This window comes from Accipiter gentilis, chromosome 34, assembly GCF_929443795.1.
Source record: "Accipiter gentilis chromosome 34, bAccGen1.1, whole genome shotgun sequence".
Taxonomy (NCBI): Eukaryota; Metazoa; Chordata; class Aves; order Accipitriformes; family Accipitridae; genus Astur; species Astur gentilis.
In genome coordinates, this window is record NC_064913.1 from 3,563,040 (window position 1) to 3,590,695 (window position 27,656).

The following is a 27,656-nucleotide window of genomic DNA, read 5'->3' on the forward strand; positions in this document are numbered from 1 at the left end:
CTATTTCTCTTTCCTCTGAGAAGAGTGCAAGAGAACAACTACGTCTGTCTAGAAAGTACCTCTATTGTGGGATAGATAGAATCAGCCAGACACCTGCTACAACATGTAAGTCAACATTGAGCACACTTCCTCAGAGTAAATCTTGACAAAGATTACTCATATACCATAATAGAAAAGGTCTAACTTACTATAAATACCTTTCCAAAACAACTTTAAGTACTTGCTCACAATCTTGATGCTGCTGTTATGAATACTTCAGCTACCTATGAAACTTTATCACTTGCTGAAATAAAATTTAACAAACCAAAGTCCAAACACTTTAATGCAGCAGTGTGTTGTCTCTATTAGGAGTTATTTATGGACACTGTCTTTTTGCACTTAGAGTAGAGTTCAGAAGTTATAAAAGACTAGCTGGACTGATTCAGACAAGGATACTCTAATAAGTTCAGATATGTGGTACTTGGAGATGAGTGTAACTAGCTGTAAAGACTGAGGGTGATGACTTCATCTGGTTTGCAGTGGTCTCACATACAGTTCCAAGATGGGGACATCCAATGTCCAGATGAATTGTACTGGCTGGTCTCTTGAAACAGTAAAGTAATTGAGTGTTGCCTTGATTACATGCTTTTTCTCCAATGTTCAAACATTGTGGACAGGTGTTCTTGCTTACTACCACATTAAAAAGTATCCCTTAGCCTTTTCTATCCTGCCACTTTTGTTGTTCTAGGTGTTTAACTTGTACTTCTGCCTACAGCTCTTGAAGAACCTAGTAATTCAATTTCTACTTTAGATTCCAAGCCAGATGAAAAAAGTTTTGCAGAAAGGTATGAGGTCATGGAAGGTGGTTGGAGCTCAAATGGAGTTCTCTGAAAATGTTGGATGCTGTCAGAAAAAAACAGTTGAAAGAAGGTAAGAGGAATGGGAGTTCTGCTTGAGGACAAATGGAGGTCTGGAATCTCCACAAGCTGAAAGCATTTTAGTGGTATGAATGACAGAGTGGGGGAATAAGAGAGTTGGAGCTGGCCACCTCTCATTTTTCTCCTTTTTATGGAAGGAAAAGGAGAAGCAGAAAGAAAAAGGGAGGTTGGAAAAACTGAAGGTACTGGTAAAACTGAAGGTGCTGGCAGTGGGCTGCTGAGCAAGGTGCTGAGCTAACCATTTCTTGGTGGAGTTGCTGGCATCTCTTAGCAATGTTAGTTGTCTAATTCAAGACTTCTCTAAGATTACTTACTAGGTTGTTTTTCCTTCTGTGAAATACCATTTTTGCTTCACTAAAGAGAATATAACTAACTTTGAACAGGCTTTCAGACACAATTCTAACCTACTTAAAACTTAATTAGAATATGCTAATATGTGAGTTTACCATTAACTGGCTTTGTTAATCTTAGTTTGCATCAAAGCTTAGGAAGTCAGGAAATATATCTTGCAGTGAGGGTAACTTTTACCCACAGTTGTGTCGAGGAGCTGCAGATGAAGACCAAAATCTTTGGCGCTAGGTGCTGCACAAGCTCAAGAAAGCCCCCAAACTAGCTCTCTTTTAACAGTGCTGGGCGCTGTTGCTCATACTACTCTTTGGGGGATTCTGCTCAATGCCAGGATTTTTTCCTCTATTTAGGACAAACCTGTGCATCTCAGTACCTGTCTACTGAATTTACGCTTTTTCTATCAAATAATAACAATGTATACTCTTCCTTCTTGTGTTTTTGGAGCTGTCATTGGCCACTGCAGAATGAGATGGAGAAATGGTTTTGAGAGTTGAGGAGGATCTGGAATGTTTGTCTTGAGATGGCTTGAAAAGTGAGAATCTATGAAACTGTCACCATTATGACAAAGATTATTCTGTCCAAGATAACTGAAAATATTTTAGCTTGGAGAAAGTTTTACTGTAATCTGAGTAAAATGATAAATTGCTCTAATTCCAAAATGAAAATTTATTTCAAGCTGATCTCTTTTGATTCTTAATTTTTCCCCAAGACTTAAGTTTACCAAACTTGGCCAAAACCTTCAATTGATTGGCGTATTCTACAGCCTCAAAATAATGTCTGTGACTAGGGAGGAACTGCATACTCATTCTCCACTGGACAGTTTGGAGCTTTGATGGTATTTATTCAATACCAGGATGTTGAAAGATAGACTGCAAAAATAATTGTTTCCATCTATTTCCTCTGCTTTGTGCACTCGGGCAAGCAGCATGACCTGGTGCAGCTGCAGAGTGTGAAAAGAGGGCTTCTGTCCCTCTCTTCCTGCTTGTTGGCTGCACTGATCCTCATTGTTAATGAATTACTACTACAGGAAACTTTTGGTGCTGGAGATCTCCCTGTACAAGAAGGGAAACATACAGGTTCTCTGCTTGCTTCTCTAGCTCTTTCAGACAGGGATAGGTACTACAGCAGTAATACCCAGTTCCTCTTGGTTTGAGAATGTTGTTTTTTCTCAAGATGAGCTGTTCTTATTTCTTGACATGTCATTTTTTTCAGTGTATCTAGTCTCACTGATCTCTTGCAGGGGATTTTAGTACTTCATTGTAGGTCACCCAGAAGCAATGCAATTTGAAAGCATGACAACAAAGGATGATGAGTAGCAGTATTGCAACAGTCTTCCCCAACAATTGGTCGTATCTTGCCTCCAAACCAGTGAAGAGAGAATATTGGAAGTTTAATGGTGAGTCCTTGCTACCTCTGACTCCTGTTTCCTGGATATTGGAAGTGTCTTAGAAGATGTCCAAGTTGAGAGGATTGGAGAGAGCAAGGACTACTTTCTTACCTGTTGCCAAGTAGTTGATATCCTGTGACATACCCAAACTCATGTAACAGATCTCTTTTGAGCTGTTGAAACTGTTAAATTGCAGACCCTTCTTCAAGTTAACCATTACTCCATTCTGAAAGGTCAACACATTTGGGACTCCTAGTGGAAGAGAACAAGTAGTTTCTCTTTTTCAGAACAGGAAACTGCCTAATCAGGCTTTTCTTAGTGGAAACAGAAGAGGAAAGCACTTGATAACTAAAGATTTAAGTGCTGTCAGTGCTATTTGATCATACAGGCATTATGATGATTGTCTTACTGGATTTTCTCATCAGATAAGCTCACTGAACTTATCAGGCTCAATGAAATAGAATACTTTTCTTTGAACCCAGAGAAAATGTTAGCAGGGCAAAAGCCAACACTGAAAAGGACATAGCATTTTTAATATTGGGTAACTTGGCATTGTCAAATGTTGTAGGAATATTCTACATGGCATTTCTGGATAAAAGAAATTTTGAAAAAAACATATTAAAATATTTTCTAGCAGAGGCTTCACAAACCTTAACTTTCCCAGTGCATTGCTGCAGCTGGAGTTCTTAAATATGTCTTAGAGTATTTTATGTATCAGTGCATTTACATGAAGATACTTCTGTGATAAATTAATTCCAAGTGATCAATCAACTAGGGAAACAAGAACTTCTTTAGCATGTCTGCTATTCTATCAATGCCTGATATTAAAAGTGAAAATGCATGTAAGTGGAATTGGATCAATAGAAAGGGGGAAAAATGTGTACTGAAAATTGATACAAGAAAACAGCTGGAAATTCTTGCTACTGTCATATCTGAAAATTGTGATCTCTTACAATTTTAGTAAGTCACAGAATTTGAAACTTGATGAACAGTCTGTAATAAAAGTGGCCCCAAAATTACTGGAGGTTGGGGGGCAGTGGCCTGGCTTACGAAGAGATTTGGTAAAAACTGGTAAAAACCGCAGGGTTTTTTTGTTACAAATTCTGAACCCGTCTGAGTATGATGTGATGAAAGATGGCTTTAAGATGCCAAACCAGGCTCAGTGAGGTTGCTCTACATTATGCTAACATGTAGTCCAGAGACTAGTGTGAGCAGGGACCCATAAAAACGCAGCTTTGATTCTCAAAACTGGTCCCTGGCAGCCCAGAACAGTCCGTGAGGAAGGAGCAGTTGCTGTTGAACCCCATCAGCCAGTTTAATGATAGCCCCAGGCATGCTGCCTGTATACTAAGGGAGCAGCAAAACCAAGTCAAACATGGAAGGCTCAAGACTGGGAATTTTCTGCCTGTTACGTGTTTGTATCCTACTGATGTCCTACCACCACAATGAATGTGTGTGCACACTTCCCTAGTGAAAAGTGCTGTTCAGCTGATGCAGTGGGTTTGAACTGGATGGACATTGTAAGTGGAAAGAGCAAGCAACAGGAAAAAGCAGGGCAAGGTAAGAGGATTTTGCACAGTTCCTGCTTTGGCTGTTCTTAGTCCTTTTGCTGGCACTTTTAAAAAGTCAGTAGCTATATCCTACTGTCTTTGTGTCAGAAAGTGTATTTTCTATTTGGTGAGAATTTTTTGGTCAGGAAACTGAAATCTTAAGAGCTTTTTAGAGTAAGTGTAGTTCCTTCACAGATCTAGTCTTTCCAAGGTCTGTCAGCATCTCATTAAAGGGGCTATATTAAATGTTGAAGAGCAAGCGTCCTGCCTGTAGTTACACCCTGCAATCTGACTCCTGTGGTGAATGTTTCAAATAGCAAGAGGCAGCAGAGTATCCAATGCACCTCCGATTGCCAGTCTACTTTCCCATTGTTTTGTAACATAGAGTAATTGCAAAACAATCATCAACTGTAAGATGTGCCCATACTGGTTAGAGAAGTTGGTTTGAGGCTTAAAATGACACTGAATTGTACTTTGGTGGGAGCCTGCAAGGCATTGACCATTCTTTCAGTATGTGGATACTGCAGTGCTTGGCATCATGGGATGCAGATTCTTTTTCAGGGATTTAGGGATTTCAGCTTGCTTGTATGGCAGATGGAGCTATCTCTGAAGTGGATTATGATGGCGAGTTAAGAGAAGGAAGGAAGTATTGTGTTAGTAACACAGAGCCATCCTTAGCATTGCTTTTTGAATGGCTGGGATGAAATACAGCATTGCCTACCCCCACCCTAAAACAATTGTTCCGTTAGTTTCCTGCTCTTTCCAGGAAATGTTGCCTGTTAGTGGTGTTGTAATGCATATGTAGAAGCAATGGGGTTACTACTATTTGTCTTTGCTTTCTGCATTCCTAGCTCTGGCAATACTAGTCTCTGCCAATCTGCAAACAACGGATCAGTTTCTGTTTAGTCATCACTCTCGGATAGCTTCCAACTAGCCTCTGTGGAGGCTGATGCAATCATCAATCTCTACTTGCATGACAAATGCTGAGCATTTCATATTGGTTATCTGCTTTGCTTTTATATTTTAAAAAAAGTTTCTTGTCCTACTGAGAGAAGAAAACTATTGTAAACTTGTGATCAGTTGTACCAACTGTAATGCTTTCTTAGGACAAATCTTGTATGTTTTGGGTTGTTTCATATTCTGGAATTCTATTAATGCTTGATATGTATAGATAAAAAATACCAGGTTCACAAACAGTAACTCCCAGCTGTGGTTATGGATAAACTAAGTGTGACAGAGTGCAAATACTTGAAGAAAGCTCATTATGCAGTGTACTGCCCTCATGTCCTGTTATGTCTCTATGCCTTCACTCTCTAAATACAAATAAATGCTGCTGGGGAATGGGATTTCCTTCCTTTTAATTTCAGTCAGTACATACTTAATTTCTTTGTCCTTCTCCTTGTCTAACCTTGTGGCAGAAGGCAGCCAGGCGTGGAACACTACTACACCCATGTGCTCTACTGGTGCAGGTTACGGGTTTTTGTGTTTTCTTAGAGGAACAGGTTAGAAAGGCTATTGTATCTTCACTTCTCAGTTTCTACACTGAGGTAGAGACAGTGAGTAGAGAAGATCCTAACTGGTCACACAGGCTACGTTTTTACTGGCAAATAAATTAGGCCAGGGTGCATAAGGTGCTCTGGCCTCGAAAGCAAATGGCACAGTACAGCTTTCATCCAGGTGGTCAAGTCCCCTTCTGCCCTTTAAGTCATATTTATGTACTCCCTGCTTGGAGTGGCTGTGCTGTTCCTCATGCTGTGTCTAGGTATTAGTGTGAGAAGCCTTAAATGGTATGGGTGATAAGTTATATAAAAGAGCATGCTAATGATTAAACAGCAAGGCTGACTGTAGGTCAGTACCCCAGGCTTACTCGTTGACATGAACGGAAGTAGCCAAAGCCTGCTCTCCCTTCTGCTCTTCTAATTGTGGAGCAGGACAGGAGGATTCTTTTTTTTTACCTTTTCCTCTGGTATGTGGAAAACAAGAGCATGTGACAGCTAAATCCTGGGATATCTACTTTATTGTCTATAACATCATTAACGCTAAGGACTGGTAACTCTTAGACTATGAAGAACTCAAGAGAAGCCTGCTCTGCAGCTTTCTCCTGGGTGTCCTGCTGCACCCAGAGTCCAGGATGGCACCCCATTTACTGTCTGATCTGTGACAAACTGGAGTAACCTGGAAAAACTGTGGGATGCATCTGTCAAAGCAAGTCTTGGAATATATCTATTTCCTGTGAGCAGAAAAAAAGGTCAAAGGAAAAGATATTTTTGGCACTGTTTATTTCTGGTTTTCTTTTATTTCTGCAGGGGTTTTGTTTGTACAAATTAAGCCTGTGATGACAGAATCCGCACTTGTCTTGTGCAGGCCAGGTTTTCATGTGGTTGAGCATGTGGGTGGCTGACACTTCTGAATACAAGACTGGATCTTGGAACTCTGCTGAAATAGCTGTGTGAACAACAACAACAGCAGCTGCTGCAGCTCTTGGCATAGCCATAATAGCTATAGCTGCAGCTGTGACAGCAACAGAAACCATAGGAAAGCTAGGAAGGCTTTCTGGCTGTGCACTTGCTGCTGGCTGGGGTGCTGCGATTACCTTTATATGACAGAAGATTCCTTATTACAGCAGATGGCTACTTAAAATCCAATGGAGAGCAAGCCACCAAGCTGAAGATACTCTCCTTAGATTCTCATTTGTGTAGTGAATGAAGGGTTGGACTTTAGAATGGAGCTACAGACTGCCCCAGTTTTCTTAATGGACTTATGGAGAAGAAGAGGAACCTGCTAATGCCATGTCAGCCTATGGAATTTGGTGTTGTGAATCATTCAGGTTTGTAAACTGAAATAATGTAATGCACCATTACAGGCTGTGGACTGACTGGCTGGAAAGCAGCTCTGCACAGAAGGATCTGAGTGTTGTGGTGCACAGCAAGTTGGTGATGAACCTGCAAAGAAGGCCAGCGGCATCCTGGGCTGCATCAGGAAGAGCACTGCCAGCAGGTTGAGGGAGGTGATCCTTCCCTTCAGCCCAGGTGAGAGACTTCTGAAGTGCTGTGTGTAGTGCTGGGCTCCCCAGTACAACAGAGCCATTGACATCCTGGAGTGAGGCCTGTGAAGGGCTATCAAAGATGATTAGGAGACTGGACCATCTGTCATACAAAGAGGCTGACAGAGCTGGGACTGCTCAGTCTCGAGAAGGCTCAGAGGATCTTGTCAACATTTAAAACTACATTATGAGAGGGAGTAAAGAAGGTGGAGCTGGTCTCTTCAGAGGTGTCCAGTGAAAGGACAAGACAAAATGGACACAAACTGAAATACAAGAAATTCCATTTAAGCTTAAGAAAAATCTTTTTCACTCCAAAGGTGGCCAAACACTGGAACAGCTTGACCAAGGAGGTTGCATTGTCTCTATCCTTGGAGATACTCAAAACTCAAACTGGACAAAGGCTTGGGCAATCTGATCTGTGCTCTGCTCCAGGCAGGAGGGTTAGACTAGATGATTGCTGAAGGTTCCTGCCAACCTCAACCTTTCTGTGATACTGCAACCTGATAGCAAAAAGTCATTTCGCTCTCCATCTTGATTAATGAAATACTCATTGTTATGCAATGATAGTTTGCAAAAGAACAAGGGAGAAGGGGCCCAAGAGGGATGTCTAGTAGATTGGGCAACTAGCTAGAAGGTGGTCATGTATCTCATGGAGTAAATTGGTCCACAGGGCTGAGGGAGAATTTGAAGAGTTTGAGAAGTCAGAAGCAAATTATAATGCGGTTTTATGACAGATGCAAAAAAATGAAAAAACAAATTACCTTTGCTTCTTTAGAGTAGAAAATCACTTCCCTGTGAGCATATCCTTCATGTTTCAAATTAACAGTATTTGGGGACAAACTATTTGCTCAAAGTATTTTATAAGGTGTCCATTTATAACCATTTTTAAAACCATCTTTATTTATGGCTCTCACCAGGATCAAATGGTGCAGACATTAGCTTTCACTTAATATTTTTTTTTAAGTAATACCATGCATTATATACTTTTTCCAGGTACTGAAGACCAACTGCAGCCTGTTGACAGCTGGAGAAGAATTCTTTCAGACTTTATAAATCCGCACACATATGAATACTGAATATTTGCTAACATCGATGAGATTGTAATTAACATTTGGCTTTATCCTGGGCTGAATGTGTTGAAAGCCATCATCTCGAAAGCAGTGTGTTTTTCACTGAGTAAAAATGTGCTCTATGAGTATTAGGCAGCTTAATGATGCATATGGGCCCCTCTTTTCTTGCTATTTACACCGTGCAACAGCAGGAAGAGAAAGAAAACGCCTCGAGAGCATATGCTGTGTGTTCCGTATTGGATTTTCAACAGTCCTCAAATTGTAATTACAGTCTCGGGTGGCTGAGAAAAAGCTTTAAGCTCGATGAAAGAAACACCCCCCTCTTTTCTCCTTACTGCTATGCTCACAGGCTCCAGCCGGCTCTCTCTTGCTCTCCTCGCTGTGGAGGCCGGCTGGCGTCCCGGGCAGGTGCGTTGGCCGTTCCGTAGTGCCCCCGCTGGATAAACGTTTTACTGCTGCTTTGTCCTTCACCGCCTCCTTAACCCCCACAACTCTTATAAACCTCTGAGGGGGAGGATGAGGGACAGGCCGCGGGGCCTACCCGCCCGGCCCACGGGCAAGCCGCTTCCCCGCGGCTGGGCGCCGGCCAGTCTCGCAGAGAGCTGCGTGCGAGGGATTCGAAAGGAGCTCAGCCTTTGGAGTAAAAAAAACCAAAACAAAACCAAAGCAAGAAATGAACCCGCCATTTTCTCCTCTTTCCTGCCGGCGGCCTCTGAGGAGAGGCCGCCGCTCGCGGAAGCCCCCGCGCGACGAGAGGGGCGGGGCTCCTTCGCCCCGCCCCCCAGCCGGGCCCGGCCCTGTGGCCGTGGCGCCTTTCCCCGGCCGGGAGGTGGGAGAAAGGGGGCGTGTCCCACCCGAGTGCGCCTGCGCCGCCCGCGCGGCCTCGTAGGGGCTGATGGGGGTTGTTGTGGAGCGGAGGGGAAGCACGTGAAGAGCGCAACGTCATCATAAACACTCGTAGGCAACATGGCGGCGCCTCCGAGCGGCAAGGTAACGGCGGCGGGCTGGGCCCGCGTCTCCGCGCGGGTGGCGACGGCTGCCGTCCTCCCCTCTTCGGGGGTCCCCCCTGCCGCTGGGGTCGCCCCGCTTAGGGCCGGGCCCCTGCGTGGCCGGGCGGGGTCCCCTTCCTCCCCGCGGGGTCTCCTCACGGGGCCCGGGCCCGCCCCTCCGGACACCGGCCCTCCCGCCGGTTGGGCGGGCCTGGCGGTGGTGGGAGGCCGTGGGCCCTCTGCGCCGCCCTGAGGGGAGTTGGGGGTCGCGGCCGGCGGGTGAGACTTGAGCCCTGTCCGGGGCTGCGGGGAGAGCCGGCCCCGGTGGAGGAAGAGGCCGCTCTCCGCCGGTAGGCGGGCGGCCCCCGGGGCCGGGGGTTGGCCTCCGCAGAGCAGGCTCTGAGGCTGAGGTGGAGGAACGAGACTTGTCCCGTCTACGTGGCCGCGTGTCCCGGGGGTGCTCGTACACCTTCCTGGCCTTTTTTCCTTGGTCTGCGGGCTGGTAGTGTGCGGGGACGTGCCCCGGGGTGGATACAAAGCCTTGTCAGTCGGATAATTTGGTAATGTAAAGGTTTTTACGCCCCGCCGATCCTTGCCAAGCGTTGTTGAATGAAACGGTGGAGCTTGACAAGGATTCCAGTGTCCGTTCTGGTTTGAGGTCGAGGGAGGGAAGGTATTGGCGACCCTCTCTGCCTCCCTCCTCCGCCACCAAAGGATCCGAGTTGTGTCCGTACGGTTTTATTGTAGAAATATTTTATTCCATGACTCTGTCTTCTGAAAGTGTTACTTTTCAATGCTGGGCTCCCGAGCACGTGGATCCTTTACCTAGAGTTTAAAATCTAAGTGTAGTGTCTGACTGTATGTAGCCAGGGTTGGAGTGTGATAGTCTTCGGTTTCATCTTTCCAGCATATGGCAGCGAATGATTATTTCAGCTCATGCTGATCTCGGCATAAGAGAACACATGTAATTAGCCATGTCTGTGCTTCTCGGAGGGTGCTGAGGAGGAAAACTCGGTAGAGATCTTGCTTGTGCCAGTTTACCATATCCATTTCAACCAGAACTGGTGGAGCAGGCACTTTGTTCAGCTGGAATTATTACAACTTTAAGTTCTTTAGTGCTGTTAGGTGCTGTAAATGTAAAGATGGCCATGCTGTCCTCCCAGGTGTTTCTAGCTGTGCACATCCAGTTTTTATGTATACAGAGAAAAGTTAGTCTTCTAGTTTTTTTCATTTTAAGCTCAATCTGGCAATTTATTGGATGATGGTAAATATTTTTATTTTGCAGTTCATTGTTTTTTCTCCAGGTAGGTTTTTATCAGGATCTTCTTTGGGAAGGTTCTCCTGAAAGCAGCTATATTATCCTAGTTTATATGAGAGGCTAAAACTATTGTGGATTAGTTGTTTGTAAATTTGCTGCATATCTGTTGTTCCTTTAAAAAAAAAAAAGTGTTTGCCTGAGACTAAATCTCTCAGGTGTTGCAAAACTTCGTTTCAGTTATTCCACATCCACAATGCTAATGTAACTTGTTAACGCAGCTTCTAATTCAGCAGTATTCTTTGCCATGTCTCCTTTGATGTAGAGGAAATATGATAGTTGTGTTTTCTCAGACTTCATGAAGTGGCTGGGCAGGTTTGAAGTTTCACTGCTCTTGGTAGGAGCAGTTCCATCCTTCTCTAGATCTCCCCACTTCTGCTTGCTTGGATACCGTACTCATTTGATCTCTCCGTAATTTGATTTAGCAGGCTGAGATAATACGTAAAACTGTGGGTACTTATTTTTGGTTGGGTTAGTTTTCTATTTGTCTAAGGAGCACATTGGATCACAAATTGTTCCTTTGGATGACAGCAGGATTTTAGAAGGGCTCACAACTAGTGAAACTTCACTCCAGATGGAATAAACACTGCGTAAGTTGGTACAGAACCAGTATTCTCACTTAAAACATTTTGCACTTTGGTGTGTTTCCAAGCTATAGGTGTCCTAATTTAATTGCACTTTTTCTTCTGGCTGTGCAGTGTTGTAATGAGGCGTTTCAGGTGTAGATTTCTGAAAGAGTAGTAGGCATTAGTTTTTGGGGTGCTTTAGTCTCATTTGGCAGATCTTGTCACATGAAAGTAATGTATTTTAATGTATATGTTCTTTTCTGCAAAATATTACACAAAGTAATTCCAGTGGAATTCACATGGCAATGTATTAAGTAGCTGGGATAGCCTGCATTGTCTCAGCTTTCATGCAATCATGTTTCAGCAAACTGTATAAGGTTGTGGTTTCTATTATATTTTTACTGTTTGCCTTCCCCTTCTCTATCACTTTTTTTTTTTATTTCCCGGACATCATTAATATCAATGGATTAACAACTCTGCTGTTTCATATTGTCTCTGCTCCATACTTTAATGGGATATGAATTACAAATTTGGTAATCTCATGTAAGTGTATGTACTACTTTACTTGGATTTTTGTCCTATTTGTTTTTTTCATACCGTTTCGTATATCAGAAGGTTCTTGTCAGTGTTTTTCTCTATATGGTTAACTCGGTTCTAGAAAACTTAAGTTAATGTTGTTGAGTTCTGGAGTCATGACTCATTCTTTATTAATGACCTTCTGCACTAGAACAGTGTGAGCTTCAGTTTCTTGCCCTTTCTTAGAGTTGCCAGTTTTTTCTGCAAGTAACTTGGCAGTAAGGTCTTTCCGTTTTTCAGTGCTTTTGACTTTATGCGTGTAAACAAGTATATTTTCTCTTTTTGTTGCTTAGCAAATGGCAGTTTGTTTTCCTTATTTCAGAGAACCAGCTCTGGACTCAACCCTTATAACAGAAAACCATGTTAGAAAATGAGGTAAAAAGTTGTATATGGGGAGAAGTACAAACTTCCAAGTTCAGTCTGTCAGTGTATAAGCTATTATTACAGCTGGTCTAAAGACAGTAACAATTTTTGTTTTATGCTCCTGGAGTTCAAAGTATCTTCAGCACGTGGGCTGTTAGGTCTTTCTCAAATTACCAATTGACACATGGACTGTCAGAGAAGTTATTTTTCACTTGCCTGTGCCCTTGCTCTTGAAGTTAAAGCTAGTTCAGCAACTAGGGGTGTTTAAGTAGCAGTGTAGCTACTACTAAACAATAATGTAAATGCTGTGGTGTTGGGAGGTGGGCTGTGTCTTTGCTGTTGAGGGTTTTTGTTTGTTTTGGGTTTGGGGTTTCTTTTGCCAGGACCAGCAAAGAGATTTAAAATATGGTGTGTTAAAATTAGCTGTGCATCCTTCAGGTAGTTTGTTGGCACAGATATAGCAGAATATTTTAGATGTATATATGTTCTGTGGTGTGGGCAGTGTCTTGTTGCACCTTCTACTAGGTAAATTTGGGGGCACAGAGACTCCTATACTATGCATTGTTGTGCCATTTTATTAAGCACTTGATTTAAAATCTTCATTATAACTTTTTCAGCCTTTGTCATTTACTATGTACAGAATCATAATCTTTTCAGAATATGGTGTACTTCATAGGTTTTCTTTGTGAACAGGAGCCTTTGCCTCTTTTGAATTTAGTTAAGGTTTCATTATGCTTGAATGTAAAGCAGTTCACTGATAATTCTGAAATTTCTGTATATTCTTTCTGCTTTCTGTTTATTAAGGATTTCATTTGCAGAAGAGTTCACAGTAGAAATAGTGTGTTATTACCTCAAGCTTTTGCTGAATAGTATTTTCACTGATATCCCACTATTGTTGCATGAGTAACAGAAATACGTTGTGGTTCAAGAAATCTTCAGTGCATCTAAGGCAGAACTTGAAAAACTTACTGTTGTCAAGCAGGAAACCTTTCTTATGTGGTACCTGGTGTTGTGAGCTTTCTCATTTGTCACAATATGGACAATATTGGTGAGGTTCTCCCCAACCCCACTCCCCCACTTAGAAACTTGGTGTTTGTAAGACTTTTATTCACTTAAGACTAGCATGAAATTTTACTGTCTTAGGAAAAAGGTTTGAGCCATAGGATCAGCAAACAGAAGATATACAAGGTTATAGCTTTATGTTTTTATTAAAATTCAAATGCCAGAAGTTGTAGCGTATCTTCTGTGGAGCAGAAGATGACGTTGGTCAAGTAATGTTAGCTTGATGCTTTGCAGAGCACTCAAATGTGCTGGTATCTGGTCACTGAAAGCAGACTAATGATGTAGCAGGTACTTTGGTGAGGCCAGTGACAGTTTAGCAGTGGATGTGTGAATAAGCTCTGGGGAAACCTCAGCTATTCTGAAGAGGGAGATGGAAATTAAAGCAGCATAATGCAGATTTTTAAACTGAGTTATATTTCTTCTTAGTTTAGAGCTCTTCTTTAAGTTAGATAATCCTTTTGTGGCTGTAAGGTCTCTCAGGACAGCTATTGCCTAAATTGAATTTACTTTATTGGGCTGTAATTGTTTCCTTACTGTGTTGTATCTTTTGTTCGGTTTACCTTCTGTCAGAACCTGAAAATGAAATGCTGCACAGCTGCTATATCTGTTGTTAATGTTTGCAGACAGACCCATTTTTCCTTAATTTGTAATCTGTGGAGTGTTTAGACTTTCTTACTCAAGCACTTTCTTATGAGCGTGCCTGCTTGCTGCTTCAGCTGTTGAATCAATCCACAGGAGTGAAGTCCTTTACCTGATTCTCTAATATGAGGCAAAAATGAAGTAACTGCTATTGAAAACTTGTTAGAATCAGGCTTTGCACAGTACCGTAATTACTTAATGACTCCAGAGCAGTGGCTGATTCACTGTGTAGGTGCTGCAAGCTGTCTGTCATGAGAAGCTGGATGGCATCTTGGCAGAGCAGTGCTGGCCCCGAGTTGTACTCTGGCAGAAAAGGAGAGCGAGTTGGATGAGGACACGAAGAGTATGCAGTGTCTGAAATATGGGACTAGTGAACTACCTGGGGGAGTTGCTGTGCTTCTTCGTTCTCTCACATGTCCTGTGTTTGGCAGGTTGTTGGTGTGTGACAGAGGCAAGAACAAGAGCGTGAGGTGTGAGCAGTCAGTGCACATGACATCAGCTGGTACTTGGGTGCCCAGCACAGGCAGGGTGAGAAATACACGGGTGAGGAGAGCAGGACCGCCCTCTTCTGTGGTAGCCCCAAACCTGTCTCTCCTTTCTTGTTGTCTGCATCTCGTTGTCTACACCTCATTTTCTTTGGGTGCAGTGTTGTCGTCTTTCGCTAGCTGGTAGCTCAGGGCCATAAATTGCCATCAAATGGCAAGCATTTAATCCCAAAACTTGGCTTTGCATTCTGGCATATATTGTAATTGTTGATGTGGTATGCTAAAGGCCTTCTGCTTATGTGTGTCCCTGGCAATAAAAAGCTACAAACGTTGCCCGTTGTGTGCTCATTGTAAGCAATACAATGAGCTGTAGGTACAAATTGTCTGTGCCATGTCCTTAAGGTATTAAGAATGATACAATTTATTTCACAGAAAGTGATACTGGTGCAACAGTGGGACTTCACAAAGTTATTTTCTGCTGGACGTGGAATATAGATACTTGAACAGTTTTCCAGAACCTTAACTAGCTTATGCCATGACATGTAAACTGAGCCTACATCCTGCCACTTCCCTCTATTTTTTTGTAGTAGGTGGGTAGACAATTGTTGCTTCTTGCAGCTTTCCTGAATTTTGTGCTGTGGTTCCCTGTTTCTCAAGACCCTCTGTCAGTAGATGAGATGGTGGAGTACGAGGCAGGGAGCTGGATCTGTTACGAAGAGCAATACAGAATTTTTCAGTTCCATGACAACTGTGGCATTGGGAACACTTTTTCTTTCCCCATGAAAGGAAACGTTTGTCCTTCTGAGACATTAATGGATGGAAAAATAATAAAAACAATACTAGATTGCATACCTTCTAGACTGAGAAGATATACTTTGTGATGCTTACTAACATTATTGACAGAAATGCACTTCTACCAGTGTAACTCTGATACAAATAGTTTTTTTTCTGGAACAGCTGTCCCAGTGGTTGATCACTTTTGTTCATATTTCTGACTAGTTGGGGTGATAGATTAGGTCCAAACAGCTAGAAGGTAAAATTTAAATAAATTCCAAAGTTGCCTTGTTTAAACAGGGACTGAATTTAAAACCAGGTATTTGGTAGAAATAGAGGGAGGATCTTCTTGATAGAAAAGAGAAAAAAAATGTAGCAGAGAAGAGGAAAGCAAGCTTCCAGTATTTGAAAGGTAACTTGATGTTAATCATCCTTCAAGAGGGAGATTATACTAAGTGATCACTAGAGGCTTCTTCCAAGTGGTGTTTCTGTGATTAAACAGGACACTTCAGAAATTTCTTGCTTGTGTAAAGTGAAGAGAAATTTAAGAAGTAAATCTACAACAGAAAGGACAAGTTAACTGAATTTTATTGCTATTTTGAAGCTCTGTATTCTTGTCTGGCTAGTTAAACTTACACACCTAAAATTCTATTTTACTGGCCTGACTGCAGATGTAATGATTTTTAAAACCTGACAAATAAGTAAGTTGAGAAAAGAAGATTCTGATATTTCAGTACCAAAGAAATATAATATCTGTCTTGGATTAGCTAAGAATTATTAGGTTTTGCCTTTAAAAATATGTATTTCTTAAGGCAGTGTTTGCAGCTTGGTTTGAAAATTTAACATGGTTATAAAAAAGTTACTGTTACTATTTGATGTATTTCACTTCCACAAAATCTAAGTTTGTTATATTAGGAACTTTTTGCTCTTCTAGAGAGTTGTTTAAAACAGAACCCGTTTACATTGTTTATGAGCTTTTAAGAGTATATGTAGCATGTAGCTTTGAAGAGTCTGCTGAATTTTGATAGACAAGAATTCTCTGATATTTTTTTTTTTTATTTAAGATCATGATCAGAATACTGTGAAGAGTTTTATAAATGCTTAAATGCGAAAGTTACGTGGGCAGTGTGTACTCCTACAAGACTCTCTTATCTGGCTGTCACATGTTCTACCTTTGAAATGGAACCTTTGCCATTCACCCTGAATGTAGGATTGGGCCATTATTTAATCTAAGGCTGCAATTTTTTATTTCTGTGGAGTTCATCTTTTCTACACTAGATTGTCTGTTTTTAATTTAAGTTAAGGTTCTCATTTCAACATGCTTAAATGGCAAGTGGGGGAAAGGCAGACTTGTAAGAAAGTCTTTTAATGTTTTAAAAGCTGTGTAGGATTTCCATATGAACCTCTGCCTGCTGATTTAAAAAATACTAAGTATTGAATGCATTTTGTGATTTACTGGCAAAGTAATAATAGATGGTGTGTTGCTTAGAGAGCAAGTTTAACAAGTTCCATTTTCCATTGTTTCTTGATTAAAGTAAGTGAAAGACTCAGATCTTGGGGATGGAGGAGGAAGGAAAGGTAACAAAGCCCCTACCAAGGTAGCGGTGTTCACTTCAACTTATGTAGGTGAGTCAAAATGATAATGAGTACTGCAGGAGAGAGAAACAATTTTAAAATCTTGGGTTTTATTTCATTATCTACTTTGTTACAGGTTATATATGAGCAAGAAGGAGTTTTCATTCATTCATCCTGTGGAAAAAATGATGACCAGGACAGCTTAATATCAGGAGTACTACGTGTCATAGAAAAGGTATTTACATAATATGTTATGGAAACTGTGTATTTGTTGGTAAAGCACATGTGTTTGGCAAATCTTAAATGTCTTTTTAAATATAGGATTTTGTAAATGAACAAATATCACATCATGTTTGACATCATCTGCATCATTTATATATATATGTAAGTTGTACCATAATCATACCATGAGCAAATAGGGAAATATGTACTTTGTTGTGTAAGATTGAACTTTTTTATGATTGTTTGTATTGTAGGAAAACGAAGTAATAGTAGACTGGAGACCACTGGCTGATACTTTGGATGCTTCCAATATTCTCTGTGCTGGGAAGGTATGTTTGTTAGTTATCAGTGTTCTTCATTCTGTTTCTCCAGAGATTTTATTTTGTGTGAACTTATGCATAGGTGATCTCATAACTGGAAGCAAAATCTATTTATGTGATTATCACTGATATTAATAGCTACATGTAGGAATCATATTTGTGGACTGCAGCCCAGTTCAAGTTATTGGGATGCATGTGTAGGTGACTGTATTTAGTTTTTACTTGGTTCATATATAAAATAGAAGGGGGCTATCTGTATGAATAGTAAAGAACAAACGAGTCCAAGTGTATCATAGCCACCAGTCCTCCTGCATCCACTACGTTGTAGTCTGGTGATTCACTCTTCATAATTAGACTCAAAGCAGAGGGGTACTGTTCAAATGGAAAATAAAAATAGAAGTCTGTGGGGGTTCCAAGATGCAGTGATATGTGGTATTTAAGCAGTATTAAGAGGATGTGACTAAAGAAGAAAGATTTAAGTTTTACATTTAAATAAAAAGGTTGTTATGTTGGTAGAGTCTGCAAGGGAGGCTAGGATATTTTAGTACCATGCTGAATTTATTAAGTAAAACCTCTTGTCTTAGTCATAAGTCCAAGTTTCCTGTGTTGAACTGTATCATGTTTCTTAGGATTTTAATACTACGGATTCTTTTAATCTGTGAAAACGAAGATGCTTATTCTTCTTGTTGAATCTGAGAAACTAGCTTAATTTTCATGCCTTGCGTTTTTCGATAGTCACTTTTTTTATTTTGCTCAGGATTCCAGTTCTGTTGTGGAGTGGACTCAGACTCCTAAAGAAAAATGTTCCCGAGGAGCAGACCGTCCAATTAGTTATGAAGCAGAATGGGACATGGTCACCACAGTCTCTTTTAAAAAGAAACCTCATTCAAATGGAGGTACTTAAAAAATAAGCTTGTTTTGTTTTTTCTTTATGGTGACTTGTAACTGAGGAATAGCCTTTAAGATACAGTTGTCGTGGATTTTATTAGGAATTGAAAAGCTGTGAGTCATTTGTGGTGAGAGGTAAATCTCTGGGTGCGGGAAAAAAATTCACAATGGAATAGCTACTGTCTGCCTCCATTGTATTTTCTTCATTAAATTGCTAGAGAATTGTATTGAAAATAAATGTTAAATGTAATTTATTGCTGTGACGATCATTAGGTGATGTAGCAGTTATATCTGCATTGGACTTTTGTATTCTTTCAGACAAATGGGATTTGAACTAGATGTCATGTTAGGAAGGAAAATGAAAAAATAAGTGGTTTATGACTCAAATGCCTTTCCATACTGCAACAGCAGGGGGAGATGGAATACACAGTTAATGTGGTACATGGGTCTCTTTTATATGGTCTTTTTTACTTCAGCAAAATAATTCTATAGCTACATCATTTTTTGTTACAGTGTCTCAGTAGAGATATGCACGTGGGTCGGGGCAATCCCAAGCACAAATACAGGCTGGGCAATGAGTGGATTGAGAGCAGCCCTGTGGGGAAGGACTCGAGGGTGTCAGTTGATGAGGAGCTCAACGTGACCTAGCAATGTGTGCTTGCAGCCCAGAAAGCCAACTGTATCCTGGGCTGCATCAAAAGAAATGTGACCAGCAGGTTGAGGGAGGGGATTCTCCCCCCTCTACTCTGCTCTAGTGACACCCTACCTGCAGTACTATGTTCAGCTCTGGGGCCCCCAGCAAAAAAAACGGACATGAACCTGTTGGAGCAAGTCCAGAGGAGGGCCACAGAGATGATTGGGGGGCTGGAGCACCTCTCCTATGAGGACAGGCTGAGAGAGTTGGGGTTGTTCAGCCTGGAGAAGAGAAGGCTCTGGGGAGACCTTACAGCAGCCTGCCAGTACCTGAAGTGGACCTACAGGAAAGCCAGAGAGGGACTTTTTACAAGGGCATGTAGTGATAGGGTGAGGGGTAACGGTTTTAAACTGAAAGAGGGTAGATTTAGATTAGATGCAGGTAAGAAGTTCTTCCCTGTGAGGGTGGTGAGACACTGGCACAGGTTGCCCAGAGAAGTTGTGGCTGCCCTGTCCCTGGCAGTGTTCAAGGCCAGGTTGGATGGGGCTTTGGAGGTGGTCTAGTGGAAGGTGTCCCTGCCTGTGGCAGGGGGGTGGGAACTAGGTGATCTTTAAGGTCCCTTCCAACCCAAACCATTCTATGATTCTATGTTAAAAAAACAAAGTGGGGGAGAAAGGACAGTGATTCTCAAATAATCTTTTTTTCTGTGATTCTCCTGTAGTATTTTTCTTCATAATACTTTTTTTCCCTATATTATTTCTCATCTTGTAACTGGGACCATTGTGCTTGTTTCACCATATCTGCGATGGTTTTAAATGCCATCTATGTCATGTACGAGTTTGGATGTAAAATTATGAACGTTTTTGGGCAAAGCACAGTCCTTGCTTCTAGAACACTGTGTTTGAGAGGAGTTTTTAGTGCTAGCACGATATAAAGCTAAAACCAGCATCTCTGTCAGGCATAGGATGGTTTATTACATCACTGGTTTGTATTGATTTTTCATCTTCAGGTGTCAGAGTACATCTTCATCTAAAGTGAGTGTCAGTGAGCACTACTCACTTGGATTATGCTTTTTGCCACTTCATGCTTATTTCTACTTGCTGTAATTTGATGGGAGCGGGCCAGGGGGTGTGCCAGGTTCCCTCCAGGCATGTTGGCAATTTTGTGTTCTCTGGTAAAGTAAAAATTAATCCCTTCTCTTTGAATGTATACAGTTTTGCACAGAGTCTATACTATGCTTGCTCAGTATGGGAGAGAGGGGTGGGTGGGGAGATTTTCAATTCCTTCTCCCTTACTTTGGTAGCAGTCTTACAAGACATGGCTAATGCTGTGTGCTATACATAGCATACAGTATTGTAATGTATATCACATTTAGTTTGAGTAAACAGTACTACTTGGTGGAGATGCTGGTGGGATTCAGCTTGCTGCTGGCATTTGAGACAGCAGTTGTGCATTTAACTGCTGGATCACTTTTATAAACTGTAGGCACAGCTTCAGAAGAACAGTCTGGTAGACTTACTCATTATTTTAGAAGTCTGTAGAAGATGAGGAGGCACAAAGAGAAATCCAGAAAGAGCAGTTACAGTAGTTACAGTATACATTTTATTATCAGAACCAGTGCTGGGGTTTATGTCTTGGGTTTGTCTTTTAGGAATAGCAACGCATACGATGCATTTGTAATTACTAACACTGGAAGTCAAACTAAAGTCATGTGGTAATTTTGTTTTTAAGATGCTACAACTCATGCAAATGGAGAAAGCAAGTGGTCGTTCCTGTTCAGTTTGACAGATCTGAAATCAATCAAACGAAACAAAGAAGGCATGGGATGGTCTTATTTGGTGTTCTGTCTGAAGGATGATGTGAAGCTTCCAGCTCTTCACTTTCATCATGGAGATAGCAAACTATTGATTAAATGCCTTGAAAAGCATGTTGTGCTGAATGAGTAAGTATCAGACAACTCTTAGTTCTGATGTAAAATATGGATTATTGCTTTACTTTTTAAATTCTGTAAGGAATTTCAGATTAATGCTTCCTGATGTATTTTGTCTTCCCTTTTTTATTAGTAGAATCAATTTTCAAGGTGACTGAAACTGCATTTTCACATACGCATTTGGAATGCAGGCTGAAGTTTTAAAATTGTTGGATCAATTTATGAAATAGCTTAGAATCTCTTGAAGTGTTATTAGCTCCATAATACCTTAGTAGCTCCCTCTAGTGGGTACAGAAGCTTCTCACAAACACTCGGTGTAAAGTTAAATCCTTTTTCATGAACCACTTATATGAAATCAGATAATTTGTGTTCAAATTTGAGATCTTCTATTTTGTGTGAAATATCTGAGTATTGACATCAGTGTATGAGGTAACTTACAGTACTGTCAACTAAATCAGTTTATATATAAACGTTTTCCCCCAGAATTCTGTTCCCTTGTCATTTCTTGCCATGGGGAATGTTTCACACTTGATCTTTACTGTTCAAATAATCTTTCTGAATGTAAATATAATTAAACCCTATCATAGTGTTAAATACTTGGGGTTTGTTGTGTATTTATATGGTATTACCTCCAAGTTTTTCCTTTGGATAGAAGCCTTTTTGATTGGCATAGCATAAATGCAGAATAAAATAACATGTTCTGCTCTCACCATGTAGGCATAAGTATAATTTAAGAAGGCAACAGGGTAAATAAGAGTAGGTAGAACATGAAGAAACAGTGACGTGTAACAGGTACAGCTATAACGGGTGTAACATCAGTGTAACAGGTATTCTGTTTTCAAAAGTGTTTCATTGTCATCACTGGCAGTAGAATAATCTGATGAAAGATTTGAAGGTGGACAGTGAAATGGCTGTGGGAATCCTTACAGAGGGCTCTTCTCACAGTGGGTGGCATCAATGAGGTCAGAGTTGCCTTTGACAAGTAGGGAAGGCTGCTGCCCAGTAATACTGTTAGGCTGGGAGTAGGCCAATAGGACATGAGGATTGTATATTCGTTGAACTGGTTTGTGAAAGGCTTTCACAGTGTCAAGATGTGGCGTTGGAGTTGGTGACAATCAGAAGTCGTCAACTGCTTGGAGAAGGTAGCATGGTCAGTGTGACCAGTTGGTGGAATGGTATCGGCTGTAGCATTGCATGCGAGCTTTTTAAGGGCAAAAGTCAAGACCAAAGGAGAGGCTATTGAGGGACAAGATAAAGTTGTAAATAAGAATGTTCTCTGTACAACCGTAGATTAGGAAATCCTGGATGATGTCATCTTAAATACTGAGGTTTTTTCTCTAGGTTCCCTGTGAGTTCTTCCTTAAACTTCCTTCAATTTTGTTTCCTAATTCACTACTTATGCAGGCACAGGGGACTATTGTTGTCCTGCCATACCTCCACCTCACCCCCCTTTCCCCCCAAGGAAATTGTTCCATTTTGAGCATACTGCTCTGCATTTACTTATTTGTGGATATCTTCTGACTAGTTGCTGGTAGGCTAGGGCAGGTTTTTGAGGCAATCTACGTAGCAAACACTGGAAAAACACCTGTGTTGTATGATGAGTCGTGGAAAGCTTTATACCTTATCTATGGGATCTGTTGCCTGTGTACTGCAGCAATGTATTTCAAATTTTCTAACTAATTCCCAGAATATGTATTTAATGAACAGGACCAAGTTTTAAGTAGGCCTAGTAAGTGCGTTTGACAGTGTAGCAAACTGGTTTGCATTGACTTAATCAAAACTTTGTTCTTGTGATTAACTGTCAACTAGAAACTTGAAAATTTTAGATGAAGATTTTCCCTTATGCCTTCTTTCCAGTTAGTCCATTTGAGGCTTTAATAAAAGGAATTTACAACTAACGAGTCCATGCTGCTGGTTTTTTATTTGCCACTATTTAAAGAGCTTATTATTTGAAAATGTGTGTGTGTGTGTACACATACATATACACCTAAAAAGCAATAAGCAACAGGAACGTTGATAACTAAAATGCAGTACTGCAACTACAGATCTGTAGTTATACTTGCATTAATTTTGGTGGTGTTCCATGTATTTAATGTTGAGACACCTGGCCTAAGCTTATTTTATATTTCATATTTTTTGCTTAAAGGCATAAAATATTTACAAGAAGATACTGCTCTGCTATGTAACAATTTATTTTGTCTTTTCATATTCAGGAATTTTTTTGTATCTTTTCACTTAGTGGTTGAAAGCTTTTAGAAAAGCAGGAATCTAAGCTAACATAGAGGAATACCTTAAACCATTTTATGAAGTCGGACACCTGAGCTCCTGTAAGTCAGACATCTAAGTTCTGCCCAGCATTTGGTTGTCAGTTCATTACTGCGCATAATGTTAGACAGTTTGTGTTACTAACAGGCATTATTTCCAGTTTTACTGAGTCATGTGCAGCAAATACTTATACTTCACATTGCTATGTAAAATTAATGCTTACTGGTGAGTCACTGAATGAAAATGAAGTAGGTAGTGATTTTGGTTCCTGTTTCAAGCACTGTCTCTTTCAGATAGTCTGCGGTGAGTGAGTGGGCACTTACCATTCTTTATTTGAGCCAGTGGATTGGATTTTTAGTTCTTGTCTTCTGTAGCCTGTTGCCAGTTGATGTCGGCGTTCCTCTTCAGACAGTGCAAAACAGTAGCTGTCAGGTGTGGAAGAAACTGTACAAAGAGAGGCAGTCATGTCCTTATGTGTCTCCTTTTAAAAGAAGGCAGTGGCGTAGGGTTTGTGCAGTCTGACCCAGCAGCTGTGCACTGGGGTGTCCAGAAACGTTTGCTAGATGGAGTTCCCTGCCAAGGTAAGACAGGGAAACTTGAGGTGACGTTCAAGCATTCAGGATGTGCTGAGCTGCTTAGTATTGCCACCTCAAACAGTTCTAAGCATTGATGAATGCAACAGCAGGTACTTTGGGAACTTTAAAGCAAAAAGCTGAGGCAGCTAAGGAAATGAAATTTGAATTAAGTTAAGCATTGAGCTGAGCAGGAACTTCCAGTTTTGCTTTTCTTACTTAGATTCCTCTCTTGCAGTTCAGGTCTGCTTCTGGCACCAAATTCTTTTCTGTAGTCTAGTTATGAATTATGGGGTTGTTTTTTTTTTAAGGAAAGAGAAAAGAACAAACATGCCTCTAAGTTGTGGAAATGGCAGGCTTTAGTCTCTGTTTTTTCTATTTTTTCCTAATGGTTATTACCATTATACCATATACATCATGCTTTTGTACATGATGTATCTAAGCTCACAACCTTTTTTAGGAAAAGGTGTTTACTCAGCTTTCTGGATGCCACAAGCAAATACGTGGCAGCATAATTACTTGTTATCCCAACCTCTTAGTTTATAATACATAGGATATTGATGTTTAGGCAGGAAGTTTAGCTTTTCTCTAAAAAACCTTTCTGTCATGGGTATTTTCTTCCTCTGTTCCTATTACCTCAAAAGTTTTTGCCCTTCTCTAGCACCATTCCTTATAAAATGTCATGTCGTTGCTGAAATTGGTGTGTGTGTGAAACGGCTAAACTCAAACAAAATATTTGTAATTTGTTGCTGTAAAGATTACATGTTTCTTAGTTTGGTGGTGCCAGTATAATATTGAGAAAACACTGTGTGTATGGATGACACTTTCTAACTCGCAGGATTATGAGTAAGTGTTTAATAAAGTGTCTAGCTCACAAAATTGTTCTGAACATTACCTAAGTAGCTGTTGATACCCAGCTGGCTGTCCAGAGAAAATGTTTAATTAAAATGGAGATGTGGTGCAAAGTTTTCATTCTTTTAGTTAAGACAAACAATACATGACTCAGCCTTTGCCCCTGTGCTGCTTTTTAGCAAAAGCCAGTTGAGCTTCATTAACCGTTGCTGCCTTAGAACTATGACTGTGGTGTCTGGCTGTCTCAAAATGAGATCTCTTGTTGCGTTTCATATCCGTCGGTGTTAACAGTGCCCTGTCCTGTTGGAATGGGAGAGAGATAAGGCTTATTAAAGTTCTTATCTTTGACTTTAATAACATGGTAGGTGATGCAGGTACTAATAAAAATAAAAGTAACTTTTCTTTCAAAGACTAGAAATAGTGGATTTAAACTTTGGGGGAGAGCAGTAGAGAGGTATTTTATTAACATAAGTCTGTGTGATGGATTAGAGTCAGATGGCAAAGTGCTTGTCTTCCCCTGCCTAGCTACCAATTCTGGCTTGAATGTCAGCCTGGCTTCTGAGCTGTTCTCTTGTGTCACATATTGAGCTGTAAATTGGTGATTCAGGAGCTGGTTCATGAATTGATGGGGTATCTGAGCTGGAGGAGGGGAGAAGACGTGATTGGGGGCAGGGGATGAGAGCAAAAGAACAGATTAAATACTGGGAGCAGCACGGTTCCACCGTCTTTGTTGTTATTGTTTTCATCTGCTTGTGCAAGCCTGTCGGAGAAGCAAATGTTATATTGAAATACAAGAGAGTACAAATACAGCGAGTTAGGCCAAATGGGGTTTGTGTAGTTTTGGGAGTCTACACAGAAATACATTTGCAGGGCTGTACTGAGATGGTTCTGTTTCACAATACAATGGCTGTGGTGTTTTTTAAGCTCCTATCAGTATGAATCTTAGAGTTATTCTGACAGTAGCTGTTGTAATACTGTTGGTTAGAAATTTGTTGATGTGCTTTCATACATTGAAAAGCAGTTTGTATTCCTTTATGTAATGTTTTACAGGGTGCCTTAATATAAGATTTACTAATTGGTAGAAAGAATTCCTTAACTGCATATGGTGACATGGGCTCTTTTCGTTTCCTCTGTCACGTTAAAGGAGTTTCAGTATATATTGTGTTAAGGCTGACCATGTCTCACTAAATTTCCTTTCCTGTGTCACCTCTGTTTTTGTCTGTTGTCAGATACAGAAAACTATAGTTGAAGAAAACTTTATTTACATGTGGGTGACAAAAGCTATCTTCAGAGTAATTTCTCAAAAGCATCATGATTTTTCGAAGAATACAATTCAGAATGAATGTGATGATGACTAATCTTTTGAAAAATGAAAGTCTTTTGTAATGCGTTAGCTTGTGAACTTGTGCCAAGAATTGAGTGATCTTGCATCAAACCTGCTTTCTTTGCACAAAACCTGAAATGTGACTTCAAAAAACCAGTAAATGTTCTAAAAACATTTTCAGGAAAAACTGGTGGTACTTATAGAAACCTTTTTTCAATTTTATTGCAGATCTCCACAGGATAAACGGATTCTTCTCGTGAATTCTCAAAACAAATCTCTGTCTCAGTCTTTTGAAAATCTCTTTGATGAATCATCATATGGCTTATTACAAGTACGTATTATCTTTGATTTTTTTGTTCTGAAGACCTTTATTAAAAAATCCCACCCTACTGTGTCACACAAATATTTCCTGAATCATTGCCATTGTAGAAGCAGATTATATCTGAAAACAGGTGCTTACTATAGAAAGTACACTTACTTCTAAGTTGTTTTCTGTGTTCTAATAATTTCTTAACTTCCCTGTGATAGTATTTCAAACCTATTCAAGTTAATGTTGTCTGTGATTCTATACATTTGGATACAGATAGCTTTAGAAAGCAAAAGAAGGAAAAATTTTAGAGGAGTTACCAAAATGTATTAATTAGAATTTTCTAAATTCTACTTGACTAAATATTCTTTAACTTGATGTTGTCTGGCAGTTTTGAAGGGGTGCTGGAAATACAGCAGCAGAGTGCAATATTGCCTAAAAGAGTTGGTTTTTATGCTGAAGCTGCTTATCATTTGGGTGGTGTTTGTGGACTCATGAAAGTCAGCAGCAAAATTTCCAGTGATTTGAATGAGACCAGAGTTTTGATCCACTGATTTGTTTAGTTAAAAAAATCTTCATGAGTGAATTACATTAGTTTCTGGACTTAGTTGTCAAATCAAGTTTTGTGTGAGATTCCTAGCAGAGTACATGATGATTCAAGATGCATTTTCTCTATGAAGATAGAGAAGCTAGGCATAAGGAAGACATTTTGTGGCATTAATTACTGGAAAGTAGGTCAGGCTTACTGAGCACACTGCTATCTAATCTTTCAAATCAATCAGTAGCATTGCCTTAATACTGAAGATATCTTTTTTTTGATCATGTAATGAATGTACTGTATGAAACTACTAATACATGAAACTTCAATAACTTTGAGACCTACAATACTCTTCCTGTTGTTTTGCTTTCTTTGAGTACAAGAATTCCAAGTAATCTGAGGCTTTTTGTATTTTACTTGTTTTCCTTGTTATAACACAGAAATTGAAGAAAGATCCATACACAGTAACAATGGGAAGATTTTCCAAAGTCACAAACTATATTTTTGACAGTTTCCGCTTAAGTGACCCTTCAAGTCAAAGGCGACCACCATCAGAAATGGCAGACTTTCTCAATGATGCTATTCCAGGGTTGAAGATAAATCAGCAGGAAGAACCAGGATTTGAAGTCATTACACGAGTGAGTGTGTAAATGAATATGATACAGATGCATTGATTCTTTTTGTGCACACCTTTAAAGGAACGGTAGGACTTGAAGCTTGGTGAGCTGTACTGTTTATGCTTGGAGATTGTGGCATATGCTGCCCTACCATTTATTCACAAGAGTAAGATTATCATGAGCTACTTCAAGACTGTGTCATTTTTATGCCTGCAAATATGAGTTCTGCTTTGAAAGAAAGCTTGTCATTACTGAAATGGGGATTATCGTTATCTTATAGTCAATGCCCTGAGAAGTCACCCATTTCGTGCTTGGCGTTTCCTCTGCAGTTAGAGAGAGCTGTGTTAAGTAAAATTGGGGTATGCAGGTTAACCAACTTTCTTGGCTAATCACTTTAACGTTGCAGTTTGTTTTAAGAGGGCTAAGAAGATTAAAACAAAGTATTTAACGGGATGATTAATGCCTAGGGTGTATAAATGTAGAGGTTTATGTATGACTTGAACCAAAGCTAGAATGAACTTGTAATTG

The 27,656-nt window shown here is 40.3% G+C and overlaps 1 protein-coding gene across 1 annotated transcript in view; it reads left to right on the forward strand.

Moving 5' to 3' along the window:
- Positions 1 to 9,185: 9,185 nt before the first annotated feature.
- The window catches only part of TBC1D15 (TBC1 domain family member 15), a 34,348-nt gene continuing 15,877 nt past the window's right edge, over positions 9,186 to 27,656 (forward strand). The window contains exons 1-7 of the mRNA XM_049792026.1: positions 9,186 to 9,305; positions 16,796 to 16,894; positions 17,136 to 17,210; positions 17,959 to 18,097; positions 20,455 to 20,665; positions 25,895 to 25,997; positions 26,952 to 27,149. Coding sequence (XP_049647983.1) covers positions 9,282 to 9,305; positions 16,796 to 16,894; positions 17,136 to 17,210; positions 17,959 to 18,097; positions 20,455 to 20,665; positions 25,895 to 25,997; positions 26,952 to 27,149 — 849 coding nt within the window. The 5' untranslated portion in view covers positions 9,186 to 9,281. The remainder of the gene's footprint in view (positions 9,306 to 16,795; positions 16,895 to 17,135; positions 17,211 to 17,958; positions 18,098 to 20,454; positions 20,666 to 25,894; positions 25,998 to 26,951; positions 27,150 to 27,656) is intronic.